Raw genomic sequence first — 22,262 nt, 5'->3', positions numbered from 1 at the left:
GAAGCCCTTTCCTGAGGCCGGGCTGTGGGGCAGGCAGGATCCTGCATAATCAGGGCTCTCTACCCCACCAGTCTGTTTGCCTGAGGGCCAGTTTCTGCCTTCAGACCTCCCAGCCCCATTCTTGACTTTCTGCCCTTCTGGATCTGGTCCTCTAGTGCAGCTCCAGCAGGATGCAGCCCCCACACCTGTACCCAGAGTCTCCTAACCTGCCCCCCCATCTCTACTATCTCAGTAGGAGGCAGCTCCCACTCCAGGCTTTGCCTGGACTCCCCTGCCCAGTTGGCCAGCAGCCTTTGGAGCCTGTCCTAGATCTGGCCACTTCTTTGCTATTTCTCACCTGTTCATCGATTTGAAATAAGTAGATATTCACTTCCTCACATCTGCAGGCTCCAGAACAGCGCCTGGAGTCCTCAAGTGTCCCACCAGACCCTGTCGGCCTGCATGCCCGCTGCTCTCCTGGCTAGTTTTCACTTCCCAGCCTTTGCATGGGTTGTGCCCTCTGCCCAAGTACCCTACCACTGATTCACGGCACCTGCTTGCGGAGGCTACGGTAGCGTCCTTCTCTTGCTGCTTGTTCTTTGCTTTCCCAGGACTTAGCACAGTTCCTAATAAACCCCTCCGTGTCTCTGGTCTACCTTCCACGTCCTATCCCTCCTGGACCAGCACAGAGCCTTCCGCCCTGTTCTCCCCGCTGCCGCCAAGGGGCGCCGGTGAGCACCTAGTCGGGCAGATCCCTCCTCTGCCCGCAGCCCTCCAGGGCTCCCAGGTCCCTCGGGTTAAAGGCCTGAGACCTCCCACGTCCACGGGACCCAGCACGACCCCTCCCACACACACTTCGTCCCCACCTGCCTCCTCCCTTTGCTCCCGCTGTTCTTGTGCCGGGACGCTCTTCGTTGGGTCTACTAAGTGCTCTTCCCGCAGCCCTCCACGCCCCCACCTCCCTGCTGTTTTCAGCGCTCACCGCTAGCCAGCTTACCGCCATTCCCTCTCCTCCCAGTGTGTCCGTTTCCCACGAGCAGGGTTTTGACTGTTCGTTGCACAGGGCCCAGAACACAGCAGGTGTTTGATAGATGTTGGTTAAATGACTTGAATGGATGTCTGTTTACGTGTGGTGTGGGCCAACAAGCCCCCTCCCAGCTCCCAGCTCAGAGTCCGGCAAACCGGAGGCGCGCGGCAAATGTTTGCTGAATGACTAATGGACTGAGCGCGCAGCCCGAACCCGGCTGCTGCGGACCCACTGTGCCAGCGGGCAGCCGACTGCGGCCGCAGGGCGGCGCCCCCCTCCATCCTTCCGAAAGCTCCATTCTCCTTGGGACCCCTTGCGCTTCGGGTGCCCAGCCCCCCCGGCGAGCCCCTCCCCACTCGTCCTCCGCCCCCACCCCTCTCCAGTCTCCCACCTTCCTCTCCCGAGTCCTCAGTCCCGCGAGACTCCCTTCCCCCGCTCCTGCGAAGTCCCGCAGACCCGCTCGTTGGTCGCCCCCCCTCCCCAGAAGTCCCCGCCCCAGCGCCGCGGAGCGAGCCCTCCCCGCAGTCCCTCCGCGCAGGCGCAGGGAGTCTCGGCCGTGCCTCCCCCCTACCCAAGCGGCCGAGGGCGGGGCGCGGGCTGGTCCGGGGCGGCCGCGGCTCCATGGGGCTCTTGGGGCTGCTGAACCTGCTACACTCGGCCTTCTTCGGGGACCAGGTAGGGCGTGGGGGGCGCTCCAACACGCGCACGAGGCTTGACGGGTCTGGGGTCTCGCGCAGTTGCCGCGGAGACCGTTGCCAGGGAAACTGCCTCAGGCTGCTCGCCTGGCTGGGAGCCCCTCCCCCGCGTTGCGGCGAATCCCCCCCACCCCGGGTCTGCGCAAGCGCGGCCTTGCCGGGCCCAGCTCCCGTTCTCCAAGGGAGACCCCCCGGACCCCTCCCCATTACGCGGACACAGAGAGCAGCTGGGGCGGGGGGACTGCGAGGGGGACCGTCCTGCCGAGGGTCCGTCCCGTACAAGCGGGTGGCTGCCGGGCCACGCCCTGCACCGTTTCCGGCCTCAGTTTCCCCTCTGGGCTCCCCGTGTTGGGCCGACTCGGACGTTGGCTGACGCTGAGGTTCATAATATACATCCCACCGGGCCCGAGTGCTTTGCCGGCCTCTGTAATCGTTCCGAACCCTGCGGCTCTAACATCCCCAATTTAAGAGGATACTGGGTCTGGGGGCACAGCGGGGAGGCCAAGGTCACGCCTTCAGCAGGGCTGGGGCCTGAGCGCCGGGCGGAGGCGTCCGCGGAGGACCGGGCCTGGAGGCTGATGGGGAGCTGTCCGCGGTGCTGACAGGAGGCTCGCTCGCCCCCTACCCGCTTGGGGAAACTGAGGCCCAGAACCCTGTCAGGCCGCCCACCCCGGATCACGTTCCGGGGGCACGGCCCCACCACTCCCCCATCTCCAGTGGCAGTCCTTCCTCGCCCATCAGGGCCCTGCTCCGTCACCCAGCCCGCGCCCCATCTCTGGTCGCATGACAACCTGGTGTCTTCCTGCTTCTTTCTGCCCCTCCCAGCTCTGAATGTGTGGGGGGGGACACCCCGGGTTCTACCCCCAGCCCCTAGCACATCGGGGGGTCAGTGAAAGAGGGCGGGGCATCAAGTGGGAATTGACGCTGAGGTCAGGCTCAGAAGACTCAAAGACACTCTGTGAGTGACCGTGTTGTGTGCTGGCCTGAGGCTGGGATGGGGGTGGGGCGGGGAGAAGGGAAGATCTCAGGGCGAGGGTGGGGAGGAGCGAGCCCCATGATTCAATTTTCCCCTTGAGAGCCCAGCAGTGGTAGGGAGCACGGAGGGTCCCAGGGAGGGTACGTGGGAAGGGTCTCCCCACTAGGCCTGGGTACTGTACAATGGGGGGTCGCTTCATTCCCCCAAGACTGGGACTGGGGTACTGGGCTGCTGTGGGGTTTCCCAAGGCTCTGTGGTTCTTGAATTTCCAGTGATGCCTGAGTCTGTGGCTCAAAAATTTACAGGGTCAGGGATTTTCGAGGGCGAGGAGGGGCAGGGGGGTCAGAGCTATGAAGTCCCAGAGGCTTGAGGACAAGGGCATCTTGCCTTGGGGTCTTGGTCCCATGTGCCCTCAGCCTTCCAGGCCCCAGGGCTGGTGAGGCTCATGAGTGAAATCCAGCAGGGTGCTCCCTGGCTTAAGCCTCAGTGTCCTTATATGTATGAGGACAAGGCTGGCCTTTAGACCATCTAAGATTCCGGCTGAGAGGGGCCTGGGGAGCAGTGACCTCTGAGACTGGGTGGGGGAGGTAAGACTTTGCTCTGTGCGGGCAAGGATTCTCCAACCCACCTCCCAGTCAACAAAACAGGAAACTGAGGCCAGAGAGAGGCCCAAGGTCATGCAAGGGAATCAAGGTAGAGCTGAAGCTGGGGCCCTGGGCGCTGTCCTTTCCCCACCCCCATTCCAGCTTTGCCCAGTGTGTCCTGCTCTTTGTGGTCAGTTCAGCCCATGACTCCTCCAGGGGACTGCCCCTGCTCTAAACCCCTCATGATGACCTGATCCAGCCCCACCAGAAACCCACATCCCCTGAGAGGGCATTGATCTCAGCTCCAGGAAACGCACATGCTGTTCCTTCAGCCTGAGCTGCTGTTCCCCTCGCTGCTTCCATGCCCGACTCTTATTCATCCTGAAGAGGCCAAGCACCCGTGTTCCTTTCTCTGTGCAGCCTTCCCAGAAAGAGCCCCCTTGCCCACTGCACCCCGTCCTCAAGCCCCACAGGCTGGGGACTGCTGTGTCTGGCTCTGGAGGCTCCTCTCAGGGCCCCCAGCATTGCTAGCCCAGGACAGGCACCTGGCACCTCCTGCAGTAAACCCAACAGAAAACAGTGTGGTCCCCGTGCCCTTGGCTGCCTGTCCCGTTGTTCATTGCACCGGCCCTTACTGAGCCTGCAGCCAGCTCCCCATTTTACCGAGGGAAAAACAGGTTCTCCCAGCCAGGAAAGACAGAGGCAGGCCCCCTAAACTGCCTCTCCTGGCCCAGAGCCTCCTTCGTCCTTTCGGGCGTGCGTGTGTCTGAGGCAGTAAGGACTGGTCGCAGCCATGAAATTCTGGCTCTGGGTGTTAAACCCTCGAGTGGTTCTGGGGACCCATGGAGGATCTGAGACAGCTGGGACCCCAGGCCTCTCCCTCCTTTGCCTCCCCTTCTGTGAGGGTGAAATAGGAGCGTGATGAGAGACAGAGACACAGGGAGACAGAGATTGAAGGAGACCGAGCGACATGGGGTGGACGGGAGTCATGGCAGATGGCCGCGGACAAGCTGTGCCAGGGAGACAGTGAGAAATGCCGGGGTCCCAAGTGCTTCTCGGCATGCCCGCCCATCCCCCATGCTCAGCCCTTCTTGCCAGCCGTGACCCTCTGGTGGCGGGGGCTGGGGTGTCCAGCCTGGATCCTCAGCTCTGCCCCGCCCTCACCCATCTGCACAGGGCCTGGCTGGATCCGTGGGGAGGGGCTGGCCTGGCTCCTGCCGGACCCCCTCAAATTCTGATGTAACATCCAGCACTGGATGTTTTAGTCTCAAATTCTCCGGATCCAGCCTCGGGAGGTTCTTAAGACCGCTTTACTCCGGAACGGGTGGGGGACATAGGGTCCTAGACCTCGAGGCGCCCCCTTCTCTTGGAGGGGGTTCACCCCCCTTTCTCTGCACACGCAGTCCCTGAACCCGCCCGGAGGCCCGACGCCCCGTTGCAGCCGCTGGTCCCCGCCCTGGGGCCGCCATTGGCTGTTGCCATGGTACCAGTCCGTCTTCCCGCGCCGCAATTGGCCACGGCGCCTGCATCCCGCATCCCGCATCCCGCATCCTCCCCCGCTCGCGGTGGTCTCGCCCAGCTCCAGGAGCGGCGGCGCCGCCTGGCCAGGCCGGGACCGGGCTTTGTCCGCCCCAGAGCCCTCTGCCTCCGCCGCCGAGACCCCGGAGCCCCGGAGCCCACGCCCCGCGGCGCCCCTGCCAGCCCAGCCCGAGATAAAGTAAGCGGCGCGCTTCCCTGGGTGGAGGGCAGGGGGCGGGTCCTCCGCCTCTGCTGGGGGTCTCCATCTCTGCTTCGCCTGCCAGCACACACTGCGGAGCCTCCGTGTCTCCAGGGTGGAGCCAGAAGGGAGACAGAACCAGTGAGGTGGGCACCTGCATCACTGCTCTCCCCACGCACACACCCACTCACAGGGTCGAACGCTCGGATCTCCCACAGTCTGCAGGCAGGCCTGCTGTGTGTTTGGGGGATAGCGCTACACCTCGCTGGACATCAGTTTCCCTCTCTGTGAAGTGGGGTTTGGACTGAAGGAAAGAGAAGGAAGGGCCCCTTTGGGCCACATCTATGCCATCGTCCCCTGAAATTTGGCCACTCTCCGCTCAATCAGACCAACCCCCAGCTATTGGTGCTTTCCCTTCTGCAATGGAGATCTCCCAAGGAGGCTCCTGGGAGTCCCCTGGTGCAACCTGGGGTGGAGGGGCAGGCAGGAGGGCTTCCTGGAGGAAGCTGCACCTTGAGGGATGGCAGGAGTCGGGAAAGGTGCTCCAGGTGGAAAACTGCACATGCAGAGGCCTGGTGAAAGAGCACTACTGTGTGGCTGCAGGTGGACGTGGAGGAATCGGGTCTTATCTCGAGGGCACTGGGGGGCCATGGGAAGTATCGGAGCAAGGGAGGGATGGAGTCCAAACAGTGACTTCCAGAGCTTCCTTCTGGTTGTGCGTGAGGAGTGGACTGCGGGAGGCCAGTGAGGCTGTCCTGATGGGAGGAGTGTGGGGAGCTGGGGGAGTGGGGGTCCAGCTGCACAAAGCTTGAGGGGCTGGTGGGAGTGTGGAGTTGGGGACTCAGGCTGAAGGGAGGGGGGTCTGGTGGGTGGCCTGCTGCCAAGGTCGGGCTGATGAGGATGCAGGGGAGTGAAGGCATCCCAGGTTTAGCCTGGAACGTCCACAAAGACACCCGTGAGAGAAACGGGGAGGCAGCCCTGGGTGGGGCTCAGGGAGGGGACCTAGGATGGTTGAGGGAGTGGGAGGGGGTGTAGGGGGTGTTGTGCCTCACCTAGTGCTTTGTGTCCTCAGCCAGGACACGGCTCCAGCCCAGGGAGCTTGCCACAACCCCAGGCCTGATTCCCAGCTCTGGGACCCCCGACTGAGCCTTGGGTGGGATCACTGTTGGGGTGGGAGGCAAAGGCTGTGGTCCCCAGGCAGTTGGCCTTCCCCACCTGACACACCGTCTGCCATTCTGACTGTCCCGCCTGCCCTGTGACTTCTGGTTTTGCTCCATGACCACTCCCGTGCCTGACCCTCTCATCAGCCTGCGGGATGGGCCCGGCATACTGAGTTCTCATTGCTCGGATGGGCGAACCAAGGCCAGAGAGCTGGCCTCCTGAGTACTTCCGGGGCCAGGCTCCTGTCATGCCTTGTGTGGCCCCCTGGCCTCACTTCCTCTGAGCACAGCCATGGTGGTCCCCAAGGCTCAGGCCTGTGACCAGGAAGTCAGATGACAGGGTCAGGCAAACAGTAGGTCCTCCCAATGGGTTAGGATGGCCTGACCCCCTCTCCCCACCGTACACCAGGCCCAGCGCGCCCTTAGTGACCCCACGGTGGGTGGGCTGGGGAGGGTCCAGTGGGTACGAGCAGAGGGAGGACAGTGAATACGCAAGTGAATGAATGCATGTGGCCAGGTGTGGGGGAGTAAGCACCTCCCTGTGGGCAAGGGAAGGCTGGCTGGTTTGGGGAGGAGGCTCCCGGGAAGGAGGTGGAGGAGAGGATGGGCTGCCATTGGTGCGCCTCAGACAAAGGCGGAGGGAGGGGGCGAGTACTGATGGGAAGGGAACAAAGAGGGAAGGGGGGTGGGGAGGAGGTGGGACCGCTCAGGGAAGGGCCTAGCCAAGGGAGGAGGAGCTGCCCGCCAGCTGGACAGAGGAGCAGGCTGGGCCAGAGTGAGAAAGGACCGCCACACACAAAGAAGTGGGTGGCAGTGGCAGAGCCCAGGAGATGGTGCATGGGGCCGCCGGGGCCGCCGGGGCTGGTAGACGGCTGATGGGAGGGGAGCCGGGCCAAGCAGGTAGCTGTTGGTGGAGGGGGGCAGGGCATCCAGAGTGTAGACCCCCAGGGTGACTGTGATGAGCTGGGTCTGTCTGTCCCGTCCGGCTGGGGGGGTCGCCGCCAGCAGCCTGGCCATCGCTGTCTGAGCTGCTTTTGAGGGCGGATGCAGCATTCTTATCGTCCCTTCGCTGGGCCAGCCGGTGGTCTGTGCACCTGACCTCTAGCAGCTGCGTGTCTGTGGGGCTGGGCCTTGGCTGTCAGCTCGTGGGTCTGGGAGCCCAGCAGCGAGGACGAACACGCGTCTGTGTCTGCTGGTCGGCTGGACGTGTGGTCTGTCTCGACGTGGCCCTGCCCACATCTGTCGCTATCTGTCGCTCTACGGGCCATGACGCATGTCCTCAGGGCCAGCCCTGCAGCAGTCCACACCAGGCATTCCTGCTGGGATTCACCCCAGGACCGGATGGGAGGGCCAGCCCTCCCTAGACCCTTGGGTGAACCTTCTGGCCTGTGGCCGCAGGCGCTGCAGGAGCTGAAGATGACGAGCTCCGTGGCACCCTACGAGCAGCTGGTGCGGCAGGTGGAGGCCTTGAAGGCCGAGAACAGTCACCTGAGGCAGGAGCTGCGCGACAATTCCAGCCACCTGTCCAAGCTGGAGACGGAGACTTCCGGCATGAAGGTGAGGGTGGGGCTGGGGAGGCGGTTGCAGGCACAAACACCAGGGCGCTGGACCCCGAGGCTGGCAGGCCAGGCTGGGGCGTCTCATGGCGGGGGAGGGGGGGGGTCCGGGCAGCCCAGGGCGGCCAGCTGATGCTGGTGGTACTCCTCCCCGCCCCCCCTCAGGAGGTCCTGAAGCACTTACAAGCCAAGCTGGAGCAGGAGGCTGGAGTGCTGGTGTCCTTGGGGCAGACCGAGGTGCTGGAGCAGCTGAAAGGTGAGGGCCCTGCCTGGGGCCCCTCTGCACCCTGGGGCAGTCTCCAGCTTGCCCCAGAGGGAGCTGGGAGGAGGAGGAGCAGGAGGGGGCACTGACCTCGCCCTCTCCCTCCATGCCCATACAGCCCTGCAGATGGACATCACCAGCCTGTACAACCTCAAGTTCCAGCCCCCAGCCCTAGGCCCCGAGCCCACTGCGCGGACCCCCGAAGAAAGTCCCGTCCACGGCTCTGGGCCCTCTAAGGACAGCTTTGGGGAGCTGAGCCGGGCTACCATCCGGCTGCTGGAGGAGCTGGACCGCGAAAGGTGAGAGACAGCAGGTGGCGGGAAGCCCCGCCCTCAGACAGCTCCGCCCCAGCGATCCCTGGCCCCCGATTGGCCCACCGGCATGTGTCCCACCCACCTCCTGAGTCGACCCTGCTCACACAGGCTGCTGGTGGCTCGTCTTCCCCCTTTGTCGGCCCCTCTGGAGGACAAAGACGAGGGGTGTTCCCGGCAAAGAGGAAGGCTCCTGGGAGATGTCCTCAGGGGTCCCCAGTATGCAGGCTTCACCAGGGACGGGGTTGTGTCCATTGCCAGGGTCAGGACTGGAGCCAGAAGGACTCAAGGTCTCCTTTGTGGAGAGAGGGGCTGTGGCCCAGGAAACCCGGCCCGTGGCCAGCAGAGGAAAGCAGGGTCCGGGCTCCCAGCTCAGCTCGGTTGTGTGGGGTCGGATGGGGCAGTTCAAGAGCAGCTTGGAGTCAGGTCTACACTGTGCTGTGGGACCTCAGGCGAGTCTCCTAAGCCCCCCAGCCTCAGACTTCTGGCCTGTAATTATATGCAACGTAGGCAAAATTATTTAAAGTCAATACATTTTTATTTAAAGAAAAAAAAAAAAGACACAGAGCCTAAACATGGAGCTCTGTACAATGGAAATAGCAGCGTCACCCCAGGGTTGTTAAGAGGGAGACTGTTGGGCCTGGGGTCACCTGAGCCAGAGCTGGTCTTTGCAGGCTAGGGGGAGATTAGCAAGTGCGGGAGAGGTGTTAGGGGCACAACAGCCCCCTCAGAGCCTTTCTCCGCGGACCAGAACTTATAAAGGAATTGCCTCTTTCCTTTGAATTAATTTTCTGCACCCCACCCCAATCCCGGGAGCACCAAGGGCGAGACTCTGCCCTGCTGTGAAACTTGGCACAGCCAGCACCCAACAAGCGATCAAGGTAAACACCACGTGCACGACGGCTCCCCCGCTGCCAGCCTGCGCCCACCGACTTGCCCCCCCCCCCAGGTGTTTCCTGTTGAACGAGATCGAGAAGGAGGAGAAGGAGAAGCTCTGGTATTACTCACAGCTGCAGGGCCTGTCCAAGCGCCTGGACGAGCTCCCGCACGTGGAGACGGTGAGCCGGCGGGGCGGAGGGGCGGTGGGCGGGCGGGGGCCTCGGGCCCGGGCGCGCCCTCACCGCGGTCCGCCCGCCCCTCCCAGCAGTTCTCGATGCAGATGGACCTGATCCGGCAGCAGCTGGAGTTCGAGGCCCAGCACATCCGCTCGCTGATGGAGGAGCGCTTCGGCACCTCGGACGAGATGGTGCAGCGGGCGCAGGTGAGGCGGTGGGCTGGGCCGGGTGCGGAGCAGGTGCGGGGAAGTGGGCATTACCCAGCGGGCGGGGACTGCTGTGGGCGGGGTCTGGCTCAGGGGGCGGAGCCAGAGCTAGAGTCCTTTGTGGGTGGGGCCAGAGGGGGCTAAGGGCAGAGCTGGGCCCAGGGGGAAGAGTCCGAGAACAGTGGGGGCAGGGGGCGGACAGTGCGCGGAGCCGAGTATGAGCAAGCCCTGGGCCTCGGTCAGTGGACGGGACCAGATCAGGGGTGGGCGGGGCCAAATAAGGGAGTGGGTGGGGTCAGTGTCGGTTGGGGTTGGACCATGGGTGGGACCGGGATGTGGGCAGAGTCAGGTAACACGGCGGGGTTTGTGGCGGGTGGGGCCATATAGAGGAATAGGTGGGATCAGAGCCAGGGGCGGCGGGGCCGGGGTGGAGTCAGCCGTCAAAGTGCGGTTTGGGCAGTGGGTGGGGTCACAGCAGGGAGTAGGCGGGGCCAGAGCCGGGGCGGGGTCAGCCCCAGCGGGCACCTTTCTGTGGCTCAGATCCGTGCTTCGCGCCTGGAGCAAATCGATCAGGAACTGCTGTCGGCGCAGGACCGCGTGCAACAGACCGAGCCCCAGGTACGGGGAGGGGGGGAGCCGGGGCCCTGCCCTGGGTGCTGGAACGGGCCCGTAGCCCCCACCCACGCCGTCATAGGGCTGTGGCCGGCAGCAGTCTGGGCGCTTTGTGGGGTGCTCCCCAACTGAACCCCCGGGCCTGGCGTTCTCCGCACAGGCCCTGCTGGCGGTGAAGTCAGTGTCGGTGGACGAGGACCCAGAGACTGAGGTCCCCACGCACCCTGAGGATGGCGTCCCTCCCCCGGGCAACAGCAAGGTGAGGGGTATCCAGGTTTTTGTGGGGCCAGGCGGGTGGGTTGAGGTGAGAGGGCTGTGGGTGGCCGGCCGGGTTGAGGTGTATGGTGAGGTGGGTCCCGCGTCTCTGTCAGGTGTGGGGGACCCTCCCTCCTCCATCTCCATAATGTATCCCCAAGGTGTGGAGGGGCCACCCTGGGTGGGGGGTGTGGTGAGGCTGGCAGGACCAGCATGTGGTCTGCGGCCTGGTAAGGTGGGTGGGGAATAGCTATCCTGGGGAGGGGGCACTCGAGCCTTAGACGTAGGAGGTCACCCATCGGAGTACCCAGTGAGGGACGACAGGGTGGGCATTTGGCCCTCCTGAACTGGGGGCACTCCAGTGCTGGCTGATGCCTCCTGCCCACCTCCCCAGGTGTGTGCGCTGGCCCCCAGGGCGAGGGGGTTCGGGGTGAGCAAATGATTCTCCTGGGCTGGGGTCACAGGACTCACTGTGTTTGGGCGGCTCACGGGGGTGCCGGGGCTGCCCCTGGCTGGGGCCCGGTGAGCTGGGTGGTGTTCCCCACCTTGACTCCATCCCCTGCCCTCCCAGGTGGAGGTGGTCTTCTGGTTGCTGTCCATGCTGGCGACGCGGGACCAGGAGGACACAGCCCGCACTCTGCTGGCGATGTCCAGCTCGCCGGAGAGCTGCGTGGCCATGCGCCGCTCGGGGTGCCTGCCGCTGCTGCTACAGATCCTGCACGGCACGGAGGCTGGCACTGGGGGTCGGAATGGGAGCCCCGGGGCGCCGGGAGCCAAGGATGCGCGCATGCGCGCCAACGCGGCACTGCACAACATTGTCTTCTCGCAGCCGGACCAGGGCCTGGCTCGCAAGGAGATGCGCGTCCTGCACGTGCTGGAGCAGATCCGGGCCTACTGTGAGACGTGCTGGGACTGGCTGCAGGCCCGGGACAGCGCCGACGGAGGCGGCAACAGCGGCGGTAAGCACGTGGGCGCTTCCGCGTGGCCGGGCCAGACCGTGAGCAGTGAGAGGGGCCGCCGCTGTGCCAGGCACTGGCCGAGGCCTTCTGGGGACTTTGGCTAGGTCCCGGGTAACCCTTGCAAGCGGGGTGCAGAGTTTGAGACTCCTAATTTTTGCAGCTCATTGCAAAGTTAATCTACGACAAAAACACTGCCGAAGGGTACTTAGCACCGGGGACTACCTCGTCTCCCTTTGCGATCCCCAGGGGGGGTGGGGGGAGCACCCTCTGTCCTGGCTTTAGACAGGTGCGGTAAGGCAACCCTGCTCTGGAAGGGCCCCCGTGTGACCCGTGTGACCCGAGCGCAGCGGTTTGGAAAGCTCTGGGGTCGGTGCAGGCCGTGGGGTGGAGAAGGCAGGGAGGGGCAGGGACACACCAGGAGCGGGTGGGGTGGGGAGTTCTGACCCTGCCCCCTGGCCCACAGCCCCGGTCCCCATTGAGCCTCAGATCTGCCAGGCCACCTGTGCTGTGATGAAGCTGTCCTTTGACGAGGAATACCGCCGCGCCATGAACGAGCTGGGTGAGTGCCCCCCTCGCCTCCTCCATGACTACACACCGCTTCTCGGATGGCCCCGGGGCCTGCTGGGCCTCATTCCGCCCAGGGCCGGCTTTCAGCCACCAAGGTGCTGGGGCTCAGAGAACAGGGAGGTGACTTTGCTCAGGAAGCCAATAGCAAAGGTGAAAAACCCAATTTAATTCATGGAATCGGAGCCACGGGGTTGTGTGGTGGTGGTGGGGGGGGTTGACCTTGTGAAATCTCAGGTTTGCAGGCATTACAAGGATCGTATCTCTTTCCATATACAAGTAATCGAAACGTGGAAAAAAGGAGTGGCAGAGTTCAGACATCACAACCATATGCGCATTTTTACCGTCCTGATTACAAAATGAGATACCACTCCTCACCCAGAGCGGTCAAAGCGCCCCAGGGGTGGAGCCCGTTCCACGGTTGGCTGTGTGGAAGCCGGTGCGCAGCCCCGGGAAGCGCGCGCGCAGGCGCTCTGGAGGGGCATTGGCTCCAGCCGGTACTTTACGAGTGTGCACACTTTCGATGCCCCCCCCCCCAGCCCCCCAGCTAGGAATTTACCCTCTGGCTGGATTTACAAAGGAAGCACATGAAAACAAGGAAGCAAGAAACCCAGATAAAGCCCTGAATCCGGAAACCGCGGGTGTGCAGTCGCCGGGAGCTGGTCGCAGGCCGCGGCCTCTTGCGTCCCTCTGAAGTTCTCCTGTCGTAGGCGGAAGAGGGGGAGGTGGCTCGGGCTGCTCCCCGCACAGTCTGGCTGCACACACGTGCCCCAGAATGCAGGCTAAACACAGGAGGATAGACGGCCCGGGCCGTGCTTCCCGCCAGCCGGCGCGAGGTCGGAGCGGAGGGTTTCTGTTTGGGCTGTATCCCCTTCTGACCCTGAACGCCCGCACCATGAACACGTATAATTTCATATGAAACTCGTTCTCAAAGTGTGACCCAGGGGCTCCTTCTAAGAGGTCCCCAAGGTCACGTTCTTTTAACAAGGACACAAGAGATGTGATTTGCCTGTCCCACCCCAGTCTTCTCTCGAGCATTTTCCCGACGCTCCTACTCTGACGACCTTACGTTCTGGGGTTTAAAAGGCTTCACTTTCATTTCCAGCAGGTCTAGAACAGGGTCTCCTTGGGGGTTCTCAGAAACGCTCGGAGGATACAGGGGTCCCCAGGGCAAAACACTTGTGTGTTGCTGGTGTCCGCCAGGCCCCCCTAGCCGGCTGGTCCCACCCGCGGTGGAGTTCACAGCACTTTCTGTCTGTTCTCGTTCGGATCCTTCCTGTGGGTTTCCAGCACTGGGGTTTCCACGTTCAGAAGCGTGAAAGGCCTTGGAAGTGTCCCCTGAAATAACTTATAATTATGTATTAAAGTTTTTAGGGGTGCCCGGCTGCCTCAGTCAGTGGAGTGTGGCTCTTACCTGAGGGTCGTGAGTTCAGGCCCCACGTTGGGTGTACGACCGAGTTAGAAAGAAATCAGACTGTGGTAGGGTATACATAAGACTCACCACCGTAACCGTCTCCAGGCGCACAGCCCCGCGGCGTGAAGCACGCTCACCTCGCCCTGCAGCCACCCCACCCTCTGTCTCCAGAACGTTCCATCTCCCCACACGGAGACGCTGTTCCCAGGAAGCACGGACTCTGACCCCCTGCCCCAGCCCTGGCTCCCACCAGCTCCTCTCTGTCTGTGTGGACGGGACTCCTCTGGGGGCCTCCTGGGAGTGGGGTCCGTCCTTCTGGGTCTGGCTTATTTCACATAAAGAACCTCGAGCATAATGTCTTTGGGGTCCGCCCATGGGGTAGCAGGTGTCAGAGTGCCCGCCTTTTCGCCGCTGAGGAATGTTGCCCTATGGACGGACACAGTGTCCACCCCTCCATCCATGTCCACAGATGGACATTTGGGTCATGTCCACCTTTCGGCTGCTGTGAACCTATGGCAGGTTAATCGGGGACTTTTTAGACGTGTGCTGCTCACTTCCTGCCCCAGGGACGCTGGCATCACCCCCATCATCTTTGCGATGGGGAGACGACCGATATGGGGCCTCTCACGCCTGCCTTGCTCCTTCTTTCCCTTCTCTCCGTACCGACCATTCCCCGAAATCACTTCCCCCCACAGTATCTCCTGAGCACAGGCCATCCGCACCCTGCCCTCCGTGGCTCGCGGTCTAATAGTCTGGAGGGAATTCTCGTGTGGGATGTTGGGGGGCTTCCCTGAGAAGGTGACTCAAGCTGGGAGTAGAGCCAGGAACCTGGGCAAATAGCAGGGGAGAGCATTCCAGGCAGAGAGAACAGCCGTGCAAAGGCCCAGGAGCTGGCAAGCAGCCCTGGGAACCCGGCTGGGGAGGGGGCCCGGGCAGGGCAGGTGTGGGGTGGGAGGGAGCAGAGAGCATCTGAGGCCAGGAGGAAGGCAGGTGGGTGGTTCGGGGTGCACCGCAGTGGGCAGGGCTCCCCCGCCTGACCACAGCCGCGCCCGCGCCCGTGTCCCCGCAGGTGGGCTGCAGGCCGTAGCGGACTTGCTGCAGGTGGACTACGAGATGCACAAGACGACACGGGACCCGCTCAACCTCGCCCTCCGCCGATATGCTGGCATGACCCTCACCAACCTCACCTTCGGGGACGTCGCCAACAAGGTGCGGGGGGCGGGGGGGGGGGGTGGCCGGAGGGGGGCGGGGCCGGCCAGGAGGCGGGGCCAGCACCTCCCTCGACCTCATCCCAGCCTCCAAACAGCCTTGAGACATGGGGACAGTTGTCCCCAACTTTTAGGCGGGTAGACTGAGGCCCAGAGAGGGCTGGTGGGGCCCAGAAGGCTGGTGTCTGGACGCGGTCAGCCAGGCCACCATGCTGTTGGCTGCTCTGGGGCCGACTCTGCCAAGCATGGTGCCTCTGGACTGTGGGGCTGGGTGTCCGCGCTGGTCTGGGCCTCCCTGTCCTCATCGGAGCAACAGGCGGACTGCTGCCCCTCCCCCACAGCATGCAGCAGTGAGGGTAGGGCCGGGGCTCAAGCTCAGCCCATAGTAGGTGCTCAGTGAGCAGAGGAGGGAACCTGGAGGTGGGGGGGTCTACTTCATGCCCCCTGCCCCGCCTGGCCTGGCGTGACTTCCCTCTGTCACACCAACAGGCCACGCTGTGTGCCCGCCGGGGCTGCATGGAGGCCATTGTGGCCCAGCTGGCTTCCGAGAGCGAGGAGCTCCACCAGGTACCTGGGTGGTGTGGGTGTGGCACCAGGAGTGCTCTGCGGGGCGTCCCACCGCCTGAGGCCTTTCTTCTGGCAAGGCCCCCTCTCCCCTGGGTATGGAGAGTCTCCAGTGAGGGGCATCCCCTTCAGTCTCTCCCCAGCCCCTCCTGGCGCGGGGTGGGGGATGGGGTGGGGACCTTGGGCGCCTGGGCCCTAGGTGCACCCAGTCCATCCTCTGCCCTGGTCCAGGTGGTGTCCAGCATCCTGCGTAACCTGTCCTGGCGAGCTGACATCAACAGCAAGAAGGTGCTGAGGGAAGTCGGCAGCATGACTGCCCTGATGCAGTGTGTTCTGCGAGCCTCCAAGGTGGGTGCCGGCTGGGGCTGGGGGCTGGGGGCAGGGGGAGCTCACCTCAGGCCTCGGGAAGAAGGAGCGGCCAGGAATGTTCAGTGCCAGCCACAGGGCAGGGAGACCCACGGGAGGGGGGTGAGTTCCCCATCTCTAGGGGGCAATCAAGCCATATAGTGCACTGTGTAGCAGGTGGCCCACACCTGGGGCTTCCAGCCCTGCCTCTGAAAGATACTTGTACTTTTACTTGTATTGGAAAACGTATTTGGGTGCCTTTCCTCCCAGCCTTTTGTCCACACCCTGATGGGGAGGGCGCGTGAGCGGGGCTGGCCTGCCCCCTCCGTGCCCCCGCCACTGACCCCCTCTTCCGTGCGCTGTGTCTAGGAGTCCACCCTGAAGAGTGTGCTCAGCGCCCTGTGGAACCTGTCAGCACACAGCACTGAGAACAAGGCGGCCATCTGCCAGGTGGATGGCGCGCTGGGCTTCCTGGTGAGCACACTGACCTACAAGTGTCAGAGCAACTCCCTGGCCATCATCGAGAGCGGCGGCGGCATCCTGCGCAACGTGTCCAGCCTCGTGGCCACCCGGGAGGACTACAGGTCGGCCCTCCCATGGCCAGCAGGGGCGGAGCGGGAGGCGTGAGGGCGCCAGGGGAAGGTGGACGCTGGGGTGCAGGGTGGGTCTGCGGATGGCAGAGCCCACTCTGCTGTGAACGCAGGACAAGCCTTGCTCTGTGCTGCAAGCAGAGGGTCCCGACTGGTCCCTAGGGACGAAATTTTTTTAGTGTAAGTATATCCCAAATCTTGTGTGAGGTATACTTATACTAAATTTTAAACTTATTAAAATAAAAACATGTATTATTTACTAAATATTAATGATAAATGCTTGTATTAATAAGTACTCATTCCTTGTCAAAATAAAGTATTATTTATTAGATGATAGTAATGTTTTTGACGTAGGAAAATGGCATGGGCTATACTTGTGCTAAAGATTTTATTTATTAAAGCCAATAAAACATTTATTTATTAAACAATACTATTAATTAACAATACTTAGCATTTTTAAAAGGTAAGACTTGCCTTCAGTACAAGTATATCCAAAATATTACAAGATGTAGTCGTGTTAAAATGAGATAAAGTCAATTTTACATTAAAAGAAAGTATTAATTTATTATTTTAATATATATCTTAGTAAATATTTATTCCGTTTTCTGAAATTTAAAGTTACTTTGGTGCCTTGCCTGACCCCCGCGCGGTGCCGGAGGGGCGGGGCCGGGAGGGGCGGGGCCCGCGCGCCGGCCTGACGCCCCCCCCACCCGCCGCTGCTGCAGACAGGTGCTGCGGGACCACAACTGCCTGCAGACACTGCTCCAGCACCTGACGTCGCACAGCCTGACCATCGTGAGCAACGCCTGCGGCACGCTCTGGAACCTGTCCGCCCGCAGCGCGCGTGACCAGGAGCTGCTGTGGGACCTGGGCGCCGTGGGCATGCTGCGCAACCTGGTGCACTCCAAGCACAAGATGATCGCCATGGGCAGCGCCGCCGCCCTGCGCAACCTGCTGGCCCACCGGCCGGCCAAATACCAGACGACGGCCACGGCCATCTCCCCGGGCGCCTGCGCACCCAGCCTGTACGTGCGGAAGCAGCGGGCGCTAGAGGCCGAGCTGGACACGCGGCACCTGGCGCAGGCGCTCGACCACCTGGAGAAGCAGGGCCTGCCCGAGGCCGAGGCCGAGGCCGACCCCGCCTCCAAGAAGCCGCTGCCGCCCCTGCGGCACCTGGACGGGCTGGCCCGGGACTATGCCTCGGACTCGGGCTGCTTTGACGACGATGAGGCGCCCTCCCTGGCTGCCGCGGCCGCCACCGCAGAGCCCGCCAGCCCTGCCGTGCTGTCACTCTTCCTGGGGAGCCCCTTCCTGCAGGGGCAGGCGCTGGCCCGCGCCCCACCTGCCCGCCGCAGCGGCCTGGAGGCGGAGAAGGAGGCCAGCGGGGAGGTGGCCGTGGCGGCCAGGGCCAAGGCCAAGCTGGCACTGGCAGTGGCGCGGATCGACCGGCTGGTGGAGGATATCTCCGCCCTACACACCTCGTCTGATGACAGCTTCAGCCTCAGCTCTGGGGACCCCGGGCAGGAGGCGCCGCGCGAAGGTCGGGCCCAGTCCTGCTCCCCTTGCCGGCGGCCCGAGGGCAGGCGGCAGGAGGCTGGCAGCCGTGCCCACCCACTGCTGCGGCTGAAGGCTGCCCACGCCAGCCTCTCCAATGACAGTCTCAACAGCGGCAGCACCGGTGACGGGCGCTGTCCTCGCGAGCACACACGGCCCTGCCCACTGGCCGTGCTGACCGAGCACCGCGAGGGGTCCCCGTGCAGCCAGGTGCGGCCCAGCCGGCTTGACCTCCATCTGCCGGGCAGCCAGGAGCCAGCATCCCGGGACGCCTCTGCCGCAGACGCCTGCGTGCGCACCATCAAGCTGTCGCCCACCTACCAGCACGTGCCGCTCTTCGAGGGCAACCCCAGGGCAGGCACGGCGCCCCTGGCCCCCGGAGCACGGAAGCAGGCCTGGCTGCCCACGGATGGCCTGAGCAAGGTGCCGGAGAAGCTGGTGGCAGAGACAGTGCCGCTCTGCCTGTCCCGCTGCAGCTCCCTGTCCTCACTGTCCTCGGCTGGCCGCCCAGGCCCCAGTGAGGCCGGGGACCTGGACAGTGACTCATCCCTGGAAGGGCTGGAGGAGGCAGGACCCAGCAAGGCAGACCTGGACGGGGCCTGGCTCGGGCCTGGGACCACTTCCCTGCCCGTGGCCATCCCAGCAGCCCAGCGGGGCCGGGGACTGGGGGTCGAGGACACCACGCCGTCCAGTTCCTCGGAGAACTGTGTGCAGGAGACGCCGCTGGTGCTGAGCCGCTGCAGCTCAGTGAGCTCCTTGAGCAGTTTTGAGAGCCCGTCCATCGCCAGCTCTGTCCCCAGTGACCCGTGCAGTGGGCTGGGCAGCGGCACGGTCAGCCCCAGCGAGCTGCCCGACAGCCCCGGGCAGACCATGCCCCCCAGCCGCAGCAAGACGCCCCCGCTGGCCCCTGTGCCCACCGGCGAGCGCGAGAGCACCCAGTTCAGCTTGCAGTGGGAGAGCTACGTGAAGCGCTTCCTGGACATCGCAGACCGCCGTGAGCGCTGCCGGCTTCCGTCTGAGCTGGACGCGGGCAGCGTGCGCTTCACCGTGGAGAAGCCCGACGAGAACTTCTCATGCGCTTCCAGCCTCAGCGCGCTGGCCCTGCACGAACACTACGTGCAAAAGGACGTGGAGCTGCGGCTGCTGCCCCCGGCCTGCCCTGAGCGCGGCGGCGGCGGCGGCCCCGGCCTGCACTTTGCTGGGCACCGCCGGCGGGACGAGGCTGGTGGCTGCCTCGAGGGGCCGGCAGCCGCCGACCAGGAGCTGGAGCTGCTGCGTGAGTGCCTGGGGGCGGCAGTGCCCGCCCGGCTCCGCAAGGTGGCCTCGGCCCTGGTGCCCGGATGCCGCACACTGCCCGTGCCCGTCTACATGCTGGTGCCTGCCCCTGCCCGGGTGGACGAGTCCTGCACCGACTCTGCCGAGGGCACACCTGTCACCTTCTCCAGTGCCACCTCACTCAGTGACGAGACACTGCAGGGACCTCCCAGGGACCCGGCTGGCGGGCATTCGGACAGGCAGAAGCCTGCAGGTCGTGAGGCCCCTGCCAGGCAGGCCACTGGGCAAAGGCACAGGGCATGGGGAGCAGGCCGGAGCACGGAGCAGGCCCAGGGAGCGGGCAGGAGCCGGGTGGGGCTGGAGCTGCCCCTCCGCCGGCCCTCGAGCGCCTGCAGGGACCGGGACAGTGCCCGCCCCAGCCCGGCACGCGGGGACGGGGCGCCGCAGTCACTGTGCCTCACGACGCCCACCGAGGAGGCCGTGTACTGCTTCTACGACGACTCAGACGAGGAGCCGTCCGAGGCAGCGGCACCCCCACGGCGGGCGTCCGCCATCCCCCGTGCAGTGAAGAGAGAGCGCCCGGCTGGCCGGAAGGAGGTGCCGGCCGCACCCAAGGCTACGCCCAAGGCCATGCAGGCCGCCCGCGCCCAGCCCAGCCTCATCGCTGACGAGACACCGCCGTGCTACTCCCTGAGCTCCTCCGCCAGCTCCCTCAGCGAGCCTGACCCCCCTGAGCACCCGGCCAGCCGGCCCCATGCTCCTGACCCAGCTGTCCACAAGGTCCCAGGCACTGGGGGTGGGTCTAATGGCCCCCCAAGCCCACGGGCAGAGACGGGGCTGCTCCGGCGCTGCGTTGGCTCCGCGGTGCCCAGATGCCAGCTCCAGGCGTCAGGCCTACGGCGCCGCAAGCCCCAAGCTGCCCAGCCAGACAAACAGCCAGCAGAGGGGCCCCGGGAGCGCGGGGACGAGGCGGCAGGCTCAGACCACGCCTCAGACCTTGACAGCGTTGAGTGGCGTGCCATCCAGGAGGGCGCCAACTCCATTGTCACGTGGCTGCACCAGGCGGCGGCATCGGCCACCCACGAGGCCTCGTCTGGGTCTGACTCTGTCCTGTCTGGGTCGGGGCTGTCAGGGAGCTCCACCCTGCAGCCCCCCCTGCACAGGAAGGGACGGCGGCTTCAGGCTGGGGGCCAGGCGGGCAGTGCCGCGAGGCCGGAGAAACGGGACTCGGCCCTGGCCCGGCACAGTACCAGTGGCCCCGAGAAGCTGCGTGGTGCTCAGAAGACTGCATGCAGGGTGCCGGCCGTGCTCCGGGGACGGACTGTGATCTATGTGCCCAGCCCGGCCCCTCGGGCCCAGCCCAAAGGCAACGCTGGCAGCCGCGTGGCACCGAGGAAGATGGGCCCCCCCAGTCCGGCACAGCCAGCAGCCCCCGCCAAAACCCCCAGTCCTGGGCAGCAGCGGTCTCGAAGCCTGCACCGGCCAGGCAAGATCTCGGAGCTGGCGGCGCTGAGCCCTCCCCAGAGGAGCGCCACACCGCCCGCCCGCCTGGCCAAGGCCTCCTCATCCGGCTCCTCCCCGGCCTCTCCAGCCTCCCAGCCTCCTACGAGGAGACCGCCCCCAGGGGCCCAGGCCTCAGGGTCCCTCCCCGGCCCCGGGGCATCTTTGGTGCCCCAAACACCCACACGGGCCCTGCTGTCCAAGCAGCACAAGACACAGAAGTCACCTGTGCGGATCCCCTTCATGCAAAGGCCAGCCAGGCGTGGGCCGCCACCCCTGGCCAGGGCAGCCCCGGAGCCAGGCCCCCGGGGTCGGGTGGCAGCTGAGGGAAGCCCCGGCACCCGAGGGGCCCGCCTGGGCCTGGTGCGCGTGGCTTCAGCCCGCTCCAGTGGCAGCGAGTCCTCCGACCGCTCGGGTTTCCGGCGGCAGCTGACCTTTATCAAGGAGTCCCCGGGCCTGCTGCGCCGCCGACGCTCAGAGCTGTCCACCCCGGAGGCCGCGCCCCCCGCCTCCAAGGGCGGCTCGCCTTGCCGCGGTCGACCTGCGCTGCCTGCCGTCTTCCTCTGCTCCTCGCGCTGCGACGAGCTGCGGGCAGCCCCCAGGCAGGTTCCGGTCCCCCAGCGAACCCCCGCAGCCGGGCCCAGTCCCGGCGAGCGGCCAGCCCGGCGCCCCAGCTCTGAGAGCCCGTCCCGCCTGCCTGTCCGCACCCCGGCCGCCCAGCCCGAGGCGGTCAAGCGGTACGCCTCCTTGCCGCACATCAGCGTGGCCCGCAGGCCTGACGGGGCCACCCCCGGGCCCACCGCCGACGCCGCCCGCCGCAGCAGCGATGGGGAGGCCAGGCCTCTGCCAAGGGTGGCAGCGCCAGGCACCACGTGGCGTCGCATCCGGGACGAGGACGTTCCGCACATCCTGCGGAGCACGCTGCCTGCCACTGCCCTGCCACTGATGGGAGCCCCGTCCGAGGAAGGCCCCCACGGCCCCCCACAGCGCAAGACCAGCGATGCCGTGGTCCAGACAGAGGACTTTGCTGCCACCAAGACCAACTCCAGCACATCTCCCAGCCTGGAAAGCAGGGGGCCCCCCCAGGCCCCGGTCAGCGGGCCCACCACCCTCCTTGGCAGCGATGTGGACGGGCCCGGCCCCATCAAGGCTCCCACCTCTGCTCCCTTTGTCCATGAGGGCCTGGGGGTGGCTGCGGGGGGCTTTCCCGCCAGCCGGCACGGTTCCCCCAGCCGCTCAGCCCGTGTCCCCCCCTTCAACTACGTGCCCAGCCCCATGGTGGCAACCACCACGGACTTGGCCGCAGAGAAAGCCCCCACCGCTGCCCCCGCCAGCCTCCGGGAATAGTGGCCAGGGCCGGCCTTCTAGGACACCCTCTCCTGGCCAAGGGCTGGCCTGGCTGCCTGGGAGGGTGGTCCCAGGGTCCATCTACCCAACAGAGCCCCTGCCCTTGGAGCCCCACCGCAGCCTGAATTGGCCTCACATCTCATGCATAGACGCTTGCTTCCGTGCTCCGGGGGTCTGAAGGGAACGGGGCTGCCGGAGGGACCTCCAGTCCCAGCCTGGAGTGCGCACAGGGAGGCAGTCTGGCCCCAACCTGGCCGGCACGCAGAGCCTACCCTCCCGGCCTGGGCCGCCCTCAGCAGCAAGCTCCAGGGCCCCGAGCTCCGCTGGGCCCACGCCTCAGCAAGACCCTCCCATGTCAGGAGCCGCAGGGAGGTGACAGAGCCCGCCCGAGGTGGGGGAGAGGCTGGGGAGGGTGGCCCCATTAAGCAGCGCCTGCCGGCTGGGGGCCTAGACATCTGGCCCAGCCTACGCTGGGATGAAGCCTGTAATTTTGGAGGCCCAGTAATTGGTTAATGATGGCTTTGCAGGTTTGTTTGCCTTCTCAGCC

At 64.8% G+C, this 22,262-nt stretch overlaps 1 protein-coding gene across 1 annotated transcript; it reads left to right on the top strand.

Moving 5' to 3' along the window:
* Positions 1-1,612: 1,612 nt before the first annotated feature.
* On the top strand, positions 1,613-22,233 carry APC2 (APC regulator of Wnt signaling pathway 2). Its single transcript, XM_045800182.2, has 15 exons — positions 1,613-1,681; positions 7,537-7,695; positions 7,860-7,950; positions 8,075-8,255; positions 9,217-9,325; positions 9,415-9,528; positions 10,069-10,146; positions 10,301-10,399; positions 10,967-11,354; positions 11,818-11,913; positions 14,402-14,541; positions 15,030-15,107; positions 15,336-15,452; positions 15,819-16,033; positions 16,765-22,233. Exons 1-15 carry the CDS (start codon positions 1,628-1,630, stop codon positions 21,713-21,715), a joined length of 6,870 nt encoding a protein of 2,289 aa, XP_045656138.2. The 5' UTR covers positions 1,613-1,627; the 3' UTR covers positions 21,716-22,233.
* Positions 22,234-22,262: the final 29 nt, after the last annotated feature.

This window comes from Ursus americanus, chromosome 14, assembly GCF_024610735.1.
Source record: "Ursus americanus isolate L20-20 chromosome 14, mUrsAme1.1.p, whole genome shotgun sequence".
NCBI classification, from domain to species: Eukaryota; Metazoa; Chordata; class Mammalia; order Carnivora; family Ursidae; genus Ursus; species Ursus americanus.
Note: the sequence above shows the minus strand (reverse complement) of the source record. Positions and strands in the feature narration are given on the sequence as shown.

What these genes read in the sequence shown, in the direction of transcription:
- APC2 (XM_045800182.2), top strand. Translation starts at nt 1,628, where the DNA reads ATGGGGCTCTTGGGGCTGCTGAACCTGCTACACTCGGCCTTCTTCGGG. An exon ending in GAGGAGCTGGACCGCGAAAG is followed by an intron (nt 8,256 to 9,216) that starts GTGAGAGACAGC and finishes CCCCCCCCCCAG; the next exon opens with GTGTTTCCTGTTGAACGAGA. An exon ending in GCCACCCGGGAGGACTACAG is followed by an intron (nt 16,034 to 16,764) that starts GTCGGCCCTCCC and finishes CCGCTGCTGCAG; the next exon opens with ACAGGTGCTGCGGGACCACA.